We start from the raw sequence: 16,081 nt of genomic DNA, 5'->3' as shown, positions 1-16,081 counted from the left end.
TCCGTATAATATTTCCTATATTCACGTAACAGAATTTGCCTTGTCTCTAAATAAGTCAAACACATAATTTAGTGCCACATCATCCACAAAATTAACCGTTAGATAAATTAGATCATGGGGTTAGCAAGTTTTGTCAAAACCTTTTGTTAAGGGATCCCGATCCTAAATAAAATGTCAAAAGATAATATTTAGAATTTATGAAAACTCATAAGGTGGTACATAGGATTATTGGGGATAAGAATTTACGTGGATGGGAAATAGGGAAAGTGGGGATAGGAAATAAGAAAAACTTTCTCTTTTCCGTCAAGTCTAAACACACTTGGAATGAAAATATTACATACAAGGAATAAAAGAGATACAAAAGATTGATAGAGAGATTTCAGTTCTAAACACACTCAAATAATAAAGTCTTTAAGATATTTTAACATAGCTAAATGTCTCTTAGGATCAATAAAATCAATCAAATGAAAACCAATCTCGCTGAAATGAGCAGTAACTGGAACACCATGCCGAATCAAAACTCTAACAAGTTCCATCTGACGATCCAACGTTGGGTCCCCTTCAAACCCTCTTACCAAAGTCCTTGGTAATTTCTTAATATTATCAGAATATTCTGATTTAGTCATTGGGTTAAGATATTCATGATCATGGTCAGATCCATCTGGTAAAGCTAATTCCACCATTACGTCAACAACTGGACCTGGTATCACCGTATCATTTGCTAATTTCCTCTCCGATTTAGTTTTCTTAGTTCCGGTAAAGAAAGGCTGGTTTAAGATGAGTCCGTCTAATTTAACCGGTTCTAAATTCATCGTAGTTGCACGTAACGCCGTATAGTAAGCAACTGTACCACCAGTGCTCGCACCCATAATGTAACACCTTGAAAAATCAGCGTAATCTTTTAACCATTGTTCGCCATTCGGATCCACGGCTTGGTTTTTGAGCCAAAGCAAAGTCTCGATGCCATCTTCATATGCTGCTGGTAATTTGTTTTCTGGCGCCAAACGGAAATTCACAGAGACCACGATGGAAAGTGTTTCATTACAGAAACGCGTACACGGTTCGTTGTCGAAAACATTGTCCGCGCTAAACATAATGAATGCTCCGCAATGGAAGTAAACTATGACAGGAAGTCTAGCAACATTGGTATCGTTGGATGGTATCTTCGTAGGACGGTAAATTCGAACCCAAGTTTCGTTCTCAGCATTGAGTGTGATGTCTTTGGTAACAACAGATAGTCCCGGAACTGACATTTCTTCTTCCGTTGTTGGTGGTACCGTAAGTAGGTCGGTTTGTCGAGTAATTGAACCGTCTGCGTTGCGAACTATTTTGAGCATTGCGCATGGATCAATCGGCGGGGGAGCTTTCTCTTCCTCATTATTGTTTGGTGGTTTTCTTTTTGGTTCCTCAGACATTTTGGTTGATAGCTAGTAAAATTTCTCTATCTAGCTATGAATTTAGAAGAAAAAAAAGTTCAATGATTCGTATTCAAGGTTTTGATGATAACCGTGCCTTTTTTTAGGATTTTTTGTGTGAACATAAACAGGTCAACTCCTCATGGGGTTCCCCATGCAATTAGGATGGTTTTAACTGTCATATTGACTTCTTCATGTAACTACGTAACCCCGCAAACTATAATTAGTCAGGGCCTACCAAGCCAACTTCATGCAACGTTTAGATAATTGGTCAGCTATTTTTCGAATAGCTGACCGGGAATTCTACACAGGAGGCTTCAGTAAAAATTACTACTATTTTTGGAACATTTATAACTTAACAAACTAACACTTAATTTTTATAAGTTATAACTTACCGAACTAAAACTTAATTTTTAGAAAGATAATTGGGATTGGAATATTTTATTATTTTAATAAAATAATTAATTATCGAGAATTAATTTATTGAAGTTTTACTATACTTGTGTGTATAAAAATAATAGTTAAAGCCACTAATATTTCTCAGAACTAGACATAAAAGTTTCAAAAAAAAAAAATAGTACACATAAAAGTTTCAAAAAAAAGAAAAAGAAGAAAATTACAAAAGAGTGCAATAGAGAATGAAAGGGATTTCAATTACTTGTAGTCCGCATCTCGGAAAAGTAAATAAAATCATTAAAACCCTTAATCAAATCCTGAACTAGCTCTTCATCGAACCGTTCACTATAATGAAAGCCTCCGTCAATAAATTTCTTCAACACTTTTACTAAGATCGAAATAAAGTTATGGATTTTTTGTATAGTTCCTATTTTCCTGAAAAAAAGACAAAGTTTCCGTAATTTTATTTTTAAATAAGTATTTTTACGGTGGTTTCAAATTTCCAATTTGTATGAAACATGTAGAGTATTTAATGTACTTTAAAATTGGTGTATGAGATTTTTCCTTTCATGTATTCGTTTTTGATGCGAAAAGAGCAAAATTCATTAAAACAAATATGTCATCAATAAGGAAAATAAGGAAGGAAAGAAAGAAAAAAATAAAAAATGATATAAAAAAAAAGAAACAATAAAGCCCACTAGGGAGCAATTAAGAACCTTTGAAATGAAAAAAAAATAACAGAAAAAGCTTCAATCAAGATTTACTTAAAGTCTTACATTATCAAGAAATCCTAAAGGTACTAGAAGAAAGAAAAAACAACTCACCTTTTAAAATATCTATTTTCATCATGAACTGAGCATTTGGAAACATTAATTCGTTCATCATTATCAGAATCAAGGTTGAAATCTCCAAAACTATCATCATACTTTATCAGAGGTGTTTTTTGTTTTGAGCAAGGTTTTGCAATCCTCCGAATAAGATCTCTACACATAGATTTCATGGGAGGGATACTCATTATCTTACTAAAAGAAATTTGAGAATCTAGTCGAACATAGATTTCGACCTCACTAATAGAGACAGTAGCCTCAGCCTCTTGCTCTTGCTTCATCTGTCTAGAAATAGGGAAAATAGAATCTGAAAGCAAACCCAAATCTTTTTCCATAAATTTTTCTTTCTCTTTTCCTGACTGTAGTCCAACTCAAATCCATTTGAGCTGGAAGATCCACATCCGAATTCACCTTCCCATTAGAATTAGAAGTCAAATTTGGAGTTGAAAATCCATTAACTACTGAACTGGATTTGATTGCACTAAGACTCCATCAAAATCATGTATCCCACTTCCATACTCTCGTTATATGTTTGGTAATATGATTTTCTATCACAATCATCAGTAGTCTCCCTTACTTTTTCATCCTTTTTTTCTTTGTCACTGCCGACTTCTTTTCCATATTCGGTTTATCCCATACTCTCGGTTTATATTTATGGTTTTTGTTGGTATATCAATGAAATTCTAGATTTAGTATTTGCAACAATATGCCCATCTGGAATCAATACAACTGACGGTTACTTTAAAATTTCAATCTTATGGTCTAGGTTGTGACTCTCCGTCAAACCCCATTCTGACGACCAATGTTACAGTCTTCTTTCCATATGGCCATTTGTGAAAAGGTGCCACTTCAAGGAACATAAAGTAGAAATCTAGTTTGAAACCAAGAGTCGGAAATGAATTGCATAAAAAAAACCAAGTCATTTTGTTTTTGGAATAGCCGAAACTTTTCACCATTGAATTCATTTTCTAGCACAAGTGGGTTTTATTCTTCATCTTGCGTTCGCCGCTTGTAAAGCATTTAACTTCAGTTTTACTTTGAGAGGAATTGTTGTATCATACGAAGCCATTAATATTAAATGTTCAGCAAAAATATATAAGGCCTGGAAATTTCTTTCCAAGGATATAATGATCATCACGTCAATTAGTAGACTGATTAATTCTTTTGTATTGGTCTAATTTATTAATGCATTGATTGTCGTTTTATAGATCACATGGAAGAGAATATATTTACGCGCACAACTGGTTATTCAATTGTATCAATTGGTTTCATATATTTGAGCACATGTCTATGTATCTTAAATTGTTGATCTTTTCTTATGGTTGTGCCATAATTTTCTTAATGAATATGCGGGCCTTATGTTCGAATTTCTATTAATCTAAGTTAGAGTAAAGAAATTGATTTGGACCATATGGTGTGTGTAAAATTCTACCAAGAACTATTATCTAGTTATAGATATACTTGTATCGAATTTTAGTATCATAGGGTACTATAGGGTATTTGTATGAATAACTAGTTGAAATCTTGTTTTAGGAACTAAATATGTTTGTGAGTGTATTTCATCCATCATTTGCTTAAATCAGACACATAGGATTTCCATTCTATCATTTTGTACATTTGAATACGTAAGTGGATAAGATGGAAAAAAAATCCTCATAACTTTTTTACCAAAAATAAAAAAAACAATTATAACATACATATATCTCAACAATTAGTTTTGCTATCAATTTATTACAACGGATGACTTATAATTTGCTTTGTCATGTATACGTTTGAGAAATACAGTAATTTAGTTAGATCCAATAATTTTTTTTTTGTTTTTTGTATTTAATATTTCTTTTATAATACAAAATTTCCTTATTACATATAAATATTTGCTAGTAATATATTTGTGAATGTATAAGCATTACGAAAGAAGTTAAAACAATTATAAAAATCTCGTTAATGTATTTATTTAATACACATATTATGTGCATTAATACTAACTTAATCACAAAAAGCATCTTTTGTGTTAAAAATGTAATTTTCATAATATGATGAATTTTTATTTTTGCTTATAAATATTTGCTAATGAACTTTTTTTTGACATATAATTATTCTTCTGTGATATAATATGCTTTGTTTTCATGTTAAATACTTTTTGAGCATGATTTTTTTTAATGGTAATATTTTGGTAAACAGAAAAATAATTTTGTAATTCATATTTTAAAAGTTTGAACATCAGAGACATTTTTCTACTCCAATATTCTCCTGTTATTTGTTATATTCATTCTTATGATCTTAAAGAACAAAATATTCCCCCTTTAAAGTACAGTTATGGATTCGCCACTGCGTCAGAACTAGAATTCATAAGAAAACACTAAAAAACTCAATATTTTCACATATGAATGTATCAGAATTAATCATTGCTTGATTATTATCCCGAAGAATTGCATCAATAGCATTTTCATAAGCGCAAGGAAGTCTATTTTTCAGGCGTCAGGCGATACTCCACAGAAACAACTAAAACTTGCAATTTACTAGCCATTTTAGTACAAAGTTGGTGGAATGGTGAAGAAGTTGTAGTACAAGTTACAAAACCACCTGGATGAAAGTAAATCACTACGGGATGTTTCGAATTATTTAACGAAGGTAAATTCTGAGGGAGAAAAACTCGACCAAAGTTTTGTTTGTGGGATTCAAAGAAACATCGGTCGTTGGACACATCATTGATTCTTATTGGTGGTACCTCAGGAACCGGACAGTATCGGGTAAGGGAATCGTCTTCGTTCGAATTGATTTAGAGGACTTTGTAAGCATCCATTAAACTACAATTATGACACCTACATCCAAAAAATCAAGTGAAAATTAGAGAATGGGTGTTATTTCAACGGAATAAATCAATTAGGAAGAAATGAATCTTATATCCCAATGACCATATAAAGAATCATTCTTTCACTAATACCTACAGAAATCCACAACTAAAACTAACACAAAATCAAATATTATAATTTTAAAAACTTCAATTGATGGAGTACTTGCTAGAGAAGACCGGTAGCCACCGGGAATAGGATTATGAATTTGCAGAAGATCTGTCAAACTGGGGATCAATTGTCTTCCTTTTTTCAAATGATTTCTTTGAGTCAGTCGAAAAGAATGAATTTAAATACAACTTTTTCATTTCTCTTTGAGTCACACTCAAGCGCAAAAAAAAATTGAGTCAAACTCGAGCATAATTGATGGCTTTCAGCTTCTTATTTTTCTCTCTCCTTTGTTCAACCATACTTTTCTCTTTCCTTCACTCTCCTCGAATGAAAAATCATGAAAATCCTAGCCATGTGAATCTCTTTTCTGCTCAGATCTGCTCCATTGGGGATGGTCCGAGCATATCAACAACACCAAAACTATGTTACTTCTTAATCTTTATTTTTGATAGTTTGATTTTTGTTTTTCTAGGGTCCAATATGTTTTTTTAATTTATTTGTTTTTAGTTGAGTTTGATGGTTTTCTTCAGCAGTGAGAACATCTTCAATATCGTCTACTATAGAACCAAGATTATCTTCAACACCCTCGTCATATTCAAAATTTTCTTCTACAGTAACATCAATTGCAATAATCAGTTCCAAGACTGAGTTTCAGATGCCGATTCAGACTAATTTCTGATGATTCATATCCATTTTGATTATTTATGTCACATTTGTTTCTCTGTTTTTGATTTAAACCCTGAGAAATGGTTGGATCTATCAATGATACTAATGCTTCTAATGAATATAAATTTATTAATATGTTTGGATTTGTTTCCAAACTAAAAATGGTCATTTAACCTAGTTACTTTGATTCTAATTCATGGAACAGGTAGAACTCAGTTGAAAATCTCTATTGTAACTTTTTAAATTACTTTTATATTTGTTAGATTGTTGAATCTGTAAGTCCGGGTCAGTCATGTAACAGATCCTGATTTGGATTTTATCACTAATAAATTTTAAGCTTTAACTTAATCTCCTAAATTATTAAGTAACTGGATTTTGGGGAGATACAGTTTTCCGGTGACCTTTTCGTCCGGTTTCCGACCACTTTTTCCTATTCCTTTGGTAACTAGTTTGGACATAGACTATAAATGGAACTTTAATAAAGAAAGAGATAGTGAAATACTAAAAAGAAAAAAGAGATAGAGCAACGAATATCGATTGGATTCTGAGAAACCATTTTTATATCATTGTCATGCTATTCATATGGTAATTACACGATCTACATGATGATGACGAGGAACAGTTTTATAGACGTGTAAATGGGAATTCTTGAAGTAAGCGTGATTTATCATCAAAACAGGTGGGAACTCAGTAACCTTCTTGTAATCATTAAGTTTATTTTATCCGCGAGCATGATGAATCCTTGTTATTTGTGACCATGTTTGAATGTAATTAAATGAATGGGTATGTTGTGTGATATGCGTTTTTTGATTTCCCTGCAAGGATTGTCTGTGATACCCCACAGCTCCTGGATAAGTTTAGTAGGGTGGTTTCTTCCCCGTTTGAATATTATTTAATATGGCGACTTCTTCCCGTTTCTGTATTACTTAGTAGGGCGGCTTCTTCCCCGTTTGAATATTATCTAGTAGGGAGGCTTTTTTCTCATTTTTCTATTATATATACTATTTTGTTTTTGGAAAATCACTCGTGTGCATTGAAATCGCAGGGGTACCAAGTACACCACCAACCTTTTGTTTTGATAGGAGTATATTACTTTTAACAATCAAAAGATGCGGAAAAGTAAAAGCGCACACCCACAAGAATTTTCTTAACGAGGAAACCACAATAAATAAATAAATAAATAAATAAACGGGACTTTGTCCAGATTCGAACACCAAACTATATTAAGCCGTCACAGACATTATCGTACTATCAGACTGGAATGTAATTGAGACCGAATCCACCCTCCAAGAAATTCAGTTACAGTCGCGTTCCTTATGTCTATTGAACCTCATAAGGCTCTACTCAATTGATTCCATTAGATGACGTCCTTTACATCATAATAGTTTCTTCAGCCGAAGTGAAGACTTTTTAAAACAATATGCAATAGATAAAGCTAGCAAACCTCACATATCCGGAACTTATGACTCCCAAAGAGCATCCTGGATTCTTAACCACCTCTCAAGAACAATCTTCAAAAGATAAATTAATATTAGTTTTTAGATATCTATATTGTAAAATGACAATGTCTGAGATGAAGAAAACTTTGCGATTACTATCTATCTTTCCTGAAAGATATTACAAAAACCTCTATAACAGAAAAGCAAGATCAGGATACACGAATTATCAAGGTAAAAATAGTCGGACCTGGGTTCACGAATCCCCAAAGAAAAATCTTTTAGTCGTAGACCTAATTATGTTTCTTATATGAAACCTAGGTCTATGACTCTAGAATCAACTAAGACACAAAGTGTCAGGGATTGAATTTCCCAGTTGAATGAGCATTTCTTTTTCTAGTTTTCAAATACCAGTGGTTGCTTAGAATTCAATCTAAGATAACTTGAGAATCAAACAAACACTTTTAGGTCTTGAAAATTCAATTGAAGAATATACACTAGGAACCGGTTCTGAAACCGTGTATAATGTTCATTTAAAGCAATTTGATGTTCATTTAAACATTTAAAGATTTAAGTGTTTGAGTGATCAATGAAGTCTTAGAAGTGTTTGAGAGAGATCTAACAATGGTAAACATATAAACCCTGCGAATTGTGTAAAAACCAAAAAAATAAAAAATAAATAATTGGTGAAAATATTAAAAAAAAAATAAGTCTTTGAGCATCTGCTAAAATCTACAAGGACGATTGGTAAAACGGTTCTTAAACCATTACGCTTGTCCACGAGTCAAGGTGCAAAGCTTCGTGAACTGGGTTTCCCAACCTTACAAGACTACCGAACTTAGTTGACCACGGTTTGTTAACCGGGTTCATCAACGTCTAGCATTTAAAACCAACTTTCAAATTTCAGTTCACAATTGTTCGTGAATTGTCTCCATCTGAACTTGCGGTTTGTGAAATGGTTCCCAACCCACCTGTATTTCTGAAACTCAGATATCCATGGTTAAAGAACTGGTTTGTCAACCTACCTTGAGCAGAAATATCAGATAGTTTAATATTTGTATCTTATGATGTTCGAAACATTACCACGTGATAAAATCATTTGCATGGGCAGTTTTCAATTGATACACAAATTAATTAACACAATAAATTATTTAGAACTAATATTGTTAAGGATCGTTGAACATCTTTGAGTAAAATAGAATGGTTCAGTCTTCGTCGATCTTCAGTCTTCGAGGGTGATGTCTGATACTCAACTACAAAATTCTAACTTATTCTGAGACTTGACTTAGTATATTAGAAATCAAGTTATAGTTCTGATCATCTAACGTTGACAACAAGCTTGAGATATAAAAACTTGTGGGTTAAACCGAGCATTGCTCTAACATGCATATTATGCTTGATTGTAGACCTTCGGGACTTTTGATGTTAGTTGCCTGAATTATGGGGTGGATGGGCATTTCATGTAGATGGCGCTATTATTTGAATATGAAGTTATTCTACTTTCGTCTTCTCCAATGAGTTTTGCGAGGTCAGAGTGACATATTTTTGGTTTGTTCTAGCATCACTTTTGTGGATCATATGGTGGTGATATTTTACGGATGTTGTTATTATGGTCGCAAAATTTGAGGAAGTGCAGTTAGAATGACTTTCTTTCAGGAATGTCATACTTATGTTGTTGTGATGAATGCTGAGTGAAAAAAGTGTTATCTGCTTTCTTTTATTGTTGTATTTTAATTTATTATCTTTTAGAACCGTGAAGCATGTTAGTGATCATTTTAAAGTTATTTGTTTCCATTGGGAAACCCTTTGGGATGATGTGCTCACTCATTCTCACTTCAATTTAAGTTTCATAGGAGATGATGCTTCGTGAAGGCATTCGTTCTCATAGTTTAAAGTTTATTCGAACTACATATATTGTATATATTTTTATGTATGTATTGTTTCTTTATCTGTAAAACCACACATAAATGTATATTTATATCACTTGAGAGACTTTCATTTATTTAGTATCCAAAAATTTGGGTTTGTATTTTGTTTATGCTATGTAAATATAACTCTTAAAATCAATAATCCGGATTTGATGCTTCAACTAGGTTGTAATCCGATTAGCTAACCATGTTTAGTATTTGGAGCGTCACAATCTCAAATCTACATCAATCTTGCATTGAGTAATGTAACATGAAATCCCACATTGGTTCTGGTGCTAGATATTGCTTTTAGCTTATTTTAAGAAGGCTTTTAATCTATCTCCTTTATCATGCTTAGGCGTTCTTCTGTCTTGCATTCTCTTTTTCCTTTTCAATTTATCTTAACCTTTTTACTTCAGCGGAAAAAACCTGAATTCTCACATCGGTCGATCATGGTCTTAGTTCTTTTTTTTTCTAGTAAGAAATAACATTTATTAAAGAGATGAATTAAACATTGGTATTGTGTTTCACCAACTTTTTATTGTAGCGTATGGTTGCTAAAGACTGGTATCAAGGATTGGTACCATTTGAGTGATTCAATGGCCAGAATCACTCATAAAAATTTCGTCTTACATGAAATAATACCAGCCCCCTTAATGCTCGTATCGGTCTTTAATAATCGTCAACGAACTCTTTTCGCGTGTCTCAAAAATTTGTCAACAATTGCGACCCAAAATACCAATATGATTTATGAATGCTAGTGATCCGAAAATTTTGGATTGATATTAGTAAGAGACTCAAATGTGCCTTTTCGTTTTCGCCTAAAAGTTGCTTTGTTACTTAGAGTTTATCCATTGACCCAAATGTTAGATCAAAATATGTCGCAGTAATGCGATTTTTACCTCGTGATCCAAAAAATGTTATTCTCCACAAATACACTACTGCAACTCGAAATCTATCATGTGATCTACTGGTGACCTAATCGTGCTTATTCACCCAAAATCTGTATCGAAACCTAGCAATTAAAGGGGAATGACAAAGCTTAATTATTTATTTCCTGTTTAATAATCTATTGGTGGGTTTGGATGCAGAATTTTAGAGGTGGGATTTATGGGGCCTGGGGATTTGGTGGAATTCGGTTTCCCTCGGTATGTTTGGTTGTCAAATTTCCCTGGATTCATGTTTTCCATGGGAATCACTTTTCCAGCAAATCCTCCATTTTGAGTCCGACCCCCCCCTAAGATTTGTTGGAAAATTTAACGAGGGATTTATGGGCCCACATAAATTAAACCCTAAACCCCCCTATAAAATCCCTTGCTCGGTATCAATTCCCCTCCAGATTTCTTTTTACCCTCCTGCAACCCTCCCGCCAGTTTCTGTTATCCTTTCCTCGTTGAATCCGCAGAGGTAAAAAACTTAAACCCTAATCGATTATCATTTTGATTTTTAATACATATGCGTTTATTTGATTTATAGTATACATCTATCTTCTTTTTGGTTAGGTTGATTGATTATTAATGTTCCATTTTTTTTTTCACTATAACAGACAACGATTTTGATCTATTTTGTTTATTGATATCTTTGTTTATTGATCTCTTTTGCCATATTTTTGTTAGTACAAGTTAGATCTGTGTCCCCAATCACATGCATGTTAGTTCGGTGGTGGTTAAGTTACTGGTATCCTCAGTGACTTTGTGATGTATCTAATCAACTTATATATCGTTTTCTTTAATGTACATAGTCCTATTCACTAAATACCAGTAAGTTGGAGTTTCATGGTTGTATTTGCAATTCTGATTTTGAAGTTGTTTTGATCTATGTTGTTTTGATCTCTGTTGTTTTGTTTTATGTGTTTGCTTACTTCTGTTTATGCTAGCCATGTTGTGTGTGTCCACATATAATAGACGATAATATATTTTGATGATGATTATCATTGTTTGTTTTTTTTTGGATTTTCTATAAAAATAGTCTTGTTTGATTTTGATAAAATACTGTTGATTATCCGATACAATCAGTTTGTTGGTAAATGTAGGAAGATGCCGTTTCCTACTGATTGGGATGTAGTTGCATGGTTGTGTTGTATTGTTGCTATAGCTTCTTGTCAAGCTGGATTATCCATGATATCCACGTTGTATTTAGAGAAGGAACCATCTAGGAATCGGGAATATGAGCGACAACTTGCTCTAGAAAGACTTTTCGGAGAGAACGACAACACCTGTAGGGATATGCTTAGAGTTAGCAGATATACATTCCATAGAATATGTCAAATTTTAGAAGGGGCAGGGTTGGAAAGTAGTCGATGGGTTGGCATACCAGAGCAAGTGGCTATATTCCTTCTTATCGTAGGGCACGACACGAAAATGAGGCACAGTGGGTTTGATGTTATAAGGTCAACTGAAACAGTACATCGACACTTCCACAATGTACTGCTTGCAATATTAAGGCTTGGTAAAGAATGGGTAAATCCTGATCGCGCGAATTTTTCACCGTTAATGGGGGATAGGCAAGGCTGGTCCATGACATAGTTTAAGGTATCAATTCAATAATTTATTTGTATATACACAATTCACGTATGTAGATCGACTGACTAATTTGAAATGTTATATGTAGGATTGCGTTGGTGCAATAGACGGTACATACATGCCAGCAACTGTACCATTAGAAGACCAACCGCGTCATCGTAACCGAAAGGGAGATATTAGACACAATGTTTTAGCTGCTTGCTCATTTGACATGAAATTTACATATGTCTTAGCCGGTTGGGAAGGATCTGCCCATGACAGTAGACTTTTAAGATCTGCTGTGACTACTTGTGCAGACAAACTAACCATTCCTAAAGGTAAATTATCTCATTTTTAAGCTTAATTTCTTAGAGATTAGGTAGGTAATTTTACATATACTTACTTATATTTATTTTTGTGCCATAGACAAGTATTACCTCGGAGACGCTGGATTTCCGCTTGCCCCGGGCTTCTTAACTCCTTACCGTGGGACTAGATATCATTTGTCTGATCATCATGGGAAACAACCGTCGAACCCAAAAGAGCTGTATAATTGCCGTCACTCCTCTTTACGTAATGTGGTGGAACGTATTTTTGGTCTGCTAAAAAAGAGATTTGCATACTTAAGGACATCTCCTTTTTATTCTGTGGATACACAAACAAAAATTATATTAGCATGTTGTATCATGCATAACATAATAAGGGAGGTGGATCCTACTGATTTTGGTGATGAATGGGAAGATTCCCCTGAGGAAGAGCATGAAGACTTTACGGAATTGAGAGACGATGTTATAGGATTAGAGCCTAATGCCAATTGGTCTGGATTTAGAGATCATCTAGCACTTACGATGTGGCATGCTTATAGTGGGAATAATGGTCATTAGTTGAATTTCTTATCGTTTGATTTACTGTTTGGTTTATTGTTACGAACTATGTTATGAATTTAATATTAATTGTTTCTTCTTTTGAATTGTTTGATTTACTTTTTGTATTGGATCTTATGATTGGATTCATAACCAGTCTGTATAGAGTGTCGGGACTGTCTTATATTATCACGGATTCACGACACATTGAATAATATGCTAATTTTCTTACAAATACATAATTGGAGCTGAATTATCTTTTTTCATTGTCTTGATTTATTTCAGGTTAGATATGCTTCTTTTGGAAGATGGCTCTCCTCAATCCGATCAAGTGCAGCAGAAAAGAGACAACATTACTTGGACTACTACGATGGACAAAGAAATGTTGGCAACTTTGAAAGAACAACAACTGTTGGGAAACAAAGCTAAAGGAGGCCAAGCGGGTTGGAAGGCACCCGCATTTGTAGCTGTTGTGAAAAGATTGCAACCCCTTTGCACGCATACGCTGACAAAACTTAATGTGCAAAATAGGTTGAAAACTATGAGAAAGCTTATGAAGGGCGTGAAAGAACTCATGGGATTAAGTGGGTTTGGCTGGGACTATGAAAATAATAAGCTTATGGCTGATTCATCTGTTTGGGATGATGCTTTGGAAGTAAGTAATCATTCTTATTTTTAGTACTCCCCTTACCATAACATCTTTGTTTCATTTTTGATTTGGTTATTGGGGATAACGATGTATTCATTGAATGCAGGTGAGACCAAAGTTGAAGCATCTGAAGAACAAGTCAGTGGACTTGTATACTGAGATGATTGAAGTATTGGGAAATGAACCTGCTATGGGCACAAAGGAAACTACGACGGGAATGATGACTGAAGATTATGAACCTTTACCTCCTGGATCATTCAACTTGGATGATTATCCTGATCATGGACATGATAATAGTTCATATACATCATCTGCAGCAGGAATGAGTGGAGGATTAATTTTTGGGCCATATTCATCACCTAGAGGAACATCAAGCCAACCAGGTGATAAGCATTCTGTGTCAGGCCAACCAGGTGATAAGCGTTCTGCCTCAAGCCAACCAGGTAATAAGCGTTCTGCCTCAAGCCAACCAGGTAACAATCTTGAGCATCTTAAAAAACAGCGAACCCGTTCAATTGCTGCAACTTTGGTCCAAGAAATAAACGGACTACATAAAGAAATTGGACGTGTTGCAAGTGCCATGGATAAAAGAAATGAAATGGACAAGTCATGCTGGGAAGAATGCCAGAAGGCATTGGAAGAACTTCATTTGGAAACCCATATCAGGTTAGATGCTATCAACTGGTTGCTACTTGACGTTGAAAGAAGGAAGGTCTTCTTGACTATGAGTTTTGAAGACCGAAAGCTATGGCTACGGATGAATTTGAATGTTCAGAGCGATTTTTAGTGGTTGTCGTTTTCAACGAGTGTATAGGAACCTTACGACGAAAAGGTTGCATAGCGAATAAGTCTTACTTGGTTAATCTTTAGATACTTTGCTACAATTTAATTTGTTTTGAATTTTGGATTAATATTTTGATTAAATGTTATGTGCAGACGAAATGTTATGTTCTGGGTGTAGGCAATCTGTGCACCTTATGCTTTTGTCAGTTTGTTGTTTTCGTTTCCTTTTCTTTGGAAAAATTAACCAAACAACTCTAAGTAATCCAAGGGAGAGTATTATGATAATCCTAGGATTTGGAAGGTGATGCCAAACAGGACAGGGAATTTCAAATGGGGAATTTACCATATTCCTGGGATTTTTTATTTGGTTACCAAACACACGTGGAATTTAAATGAGTCCCGAAATTTATAATTCCATGGGATTATAAATCCCTGGAAAACGTAATTTCTGCATCCAAACCTACCCTATGCTTAATTATTTGTTAATGGGGTTACATTAAGGGAGCACTTGCTTCGATATAGCTTAATTAGCAAAATCCAACTATTACGGCCCATCGCTTCGTTTTAATGTGGCGATTTCGTTTCGTTTCATTTAAAAGTTTATCAGATCTGATCCACCCTTAAGCTAAAGGACGAGACACAAAAACTGATTTTTGGTTTGAAAATTAATTTACGGAAATTCAATTTTCAATTTTCACTTTTCGAATTTTTCGGTTTGAAATTTGATTTACGGATAATGAATTTCGGTTCTCAAACTTTCACTAGTAACCTAGTTTTACTCATTTTTTTTTTATTTTTAACTCTTTTATTTTATTATTTTTTTTTCATATTATATCTCCATTTTTTTGTCTTAAATTCCTTTTTACCCATGAATAATATTTATTTAAATCCATTAAAATAAAATTTGGATAAAAAAAAGAAAGTTTCCGTTTGATATTATTTTGACGGAAACCGAGTTTTTTGTGGTTAAGCTCAGCAATGCACTTCATCCACAGTGAGGTTCACCTTCGTGTTCATTTCGCTTAGCTACAATTAAGCTATAGAGAAGCGCTTGGCCTAAAGGGTACAAGTAATATTTGAAAATTTAAGGTTCCCAAAACAAAAGGAAAAGCATAGTAGGTAGAGTTCCCATGTCTGGGCCTAAAGCTGGTATTGTACTGGATGATCGGATAATAAGCACCTCTACTTAAAGTTTTTCCCTAAATTAGTCATCATTAAAATACATTGCCCAAATGGAACATCAAAATCTTTTGTGGTAAGTGATTCTAAAGTATTTTAGAGACAATGGGCACAAAATCATTTCACAGTACTACTAACTAATTTCCCTTATCCAAAGATGGATGATTCTAGGAGCAACTTGAGGAGATATCTGATGTTAATTTCTTTATGCTTCTATATCCAGTCCAGTTATGGAGCAAGGGATAGTAATAGTAACATATCCAGAGAAGAAGACATGGAGATTGAAAGGCGACTTGAAATTCTCAAGAAACCTCCGGTCAAAACAATAGTTGTAAGATAATCGATTCTCAGTCTCAAGCCAATTGCATTAAGATAAAAAAAAAGAAAAAAAAAGAACCAGAGCTAGTGTCCTATGAGGAACGATTATAACCTTCTAGCTTGTTAGTATTTTTTCCTAATTATTTTCATTTATGTGTATTTCTTCAGAACAAATATG

The 16,081-nt window shown here is 33.9% G+C and overlaps 1 protein-coding gene across 1 annotated transcript; it reads right to left on the bottom strand.

The window, feature by feature from the left end:
• Positions 1 to 395: 395 nt before the first annotated feature.
• Positions 396 to 1,415, bottom strand: LOC113305283 (probable carboxylesterase 9). Its single transcript, XM_026554355.1, has one exon. It carries the CDS (start codon positions 1,413 to 1,415, stop codon positions 396 to 398), a length of 1,020 nt encoding a protein of 339 aa, XP_026410140.1.
• Positions 1,416 to 16,081: the final 14,666 nt, after the last annotated feature.

The sequence above is a fragment of the Papaver somniferum genome, chromosome 8 (assembly GCF_003573695.1).
Source record: "Papaver somniferum cultivar HN1 chromosome 8, ASM357369v1, whole genome shotgun sequence".
Lineage (NCBI taxonomy): Eukaryota > Viridiplantae > Streptophyta > Magnoliopsida > Ranunculales > Papaveraceae > Papaver > Papaver somniferum.
Note: the sequence above shows the minus strand (reverse complement) of the source record. Positions and strands in the feature narration are given on the sequence as shown.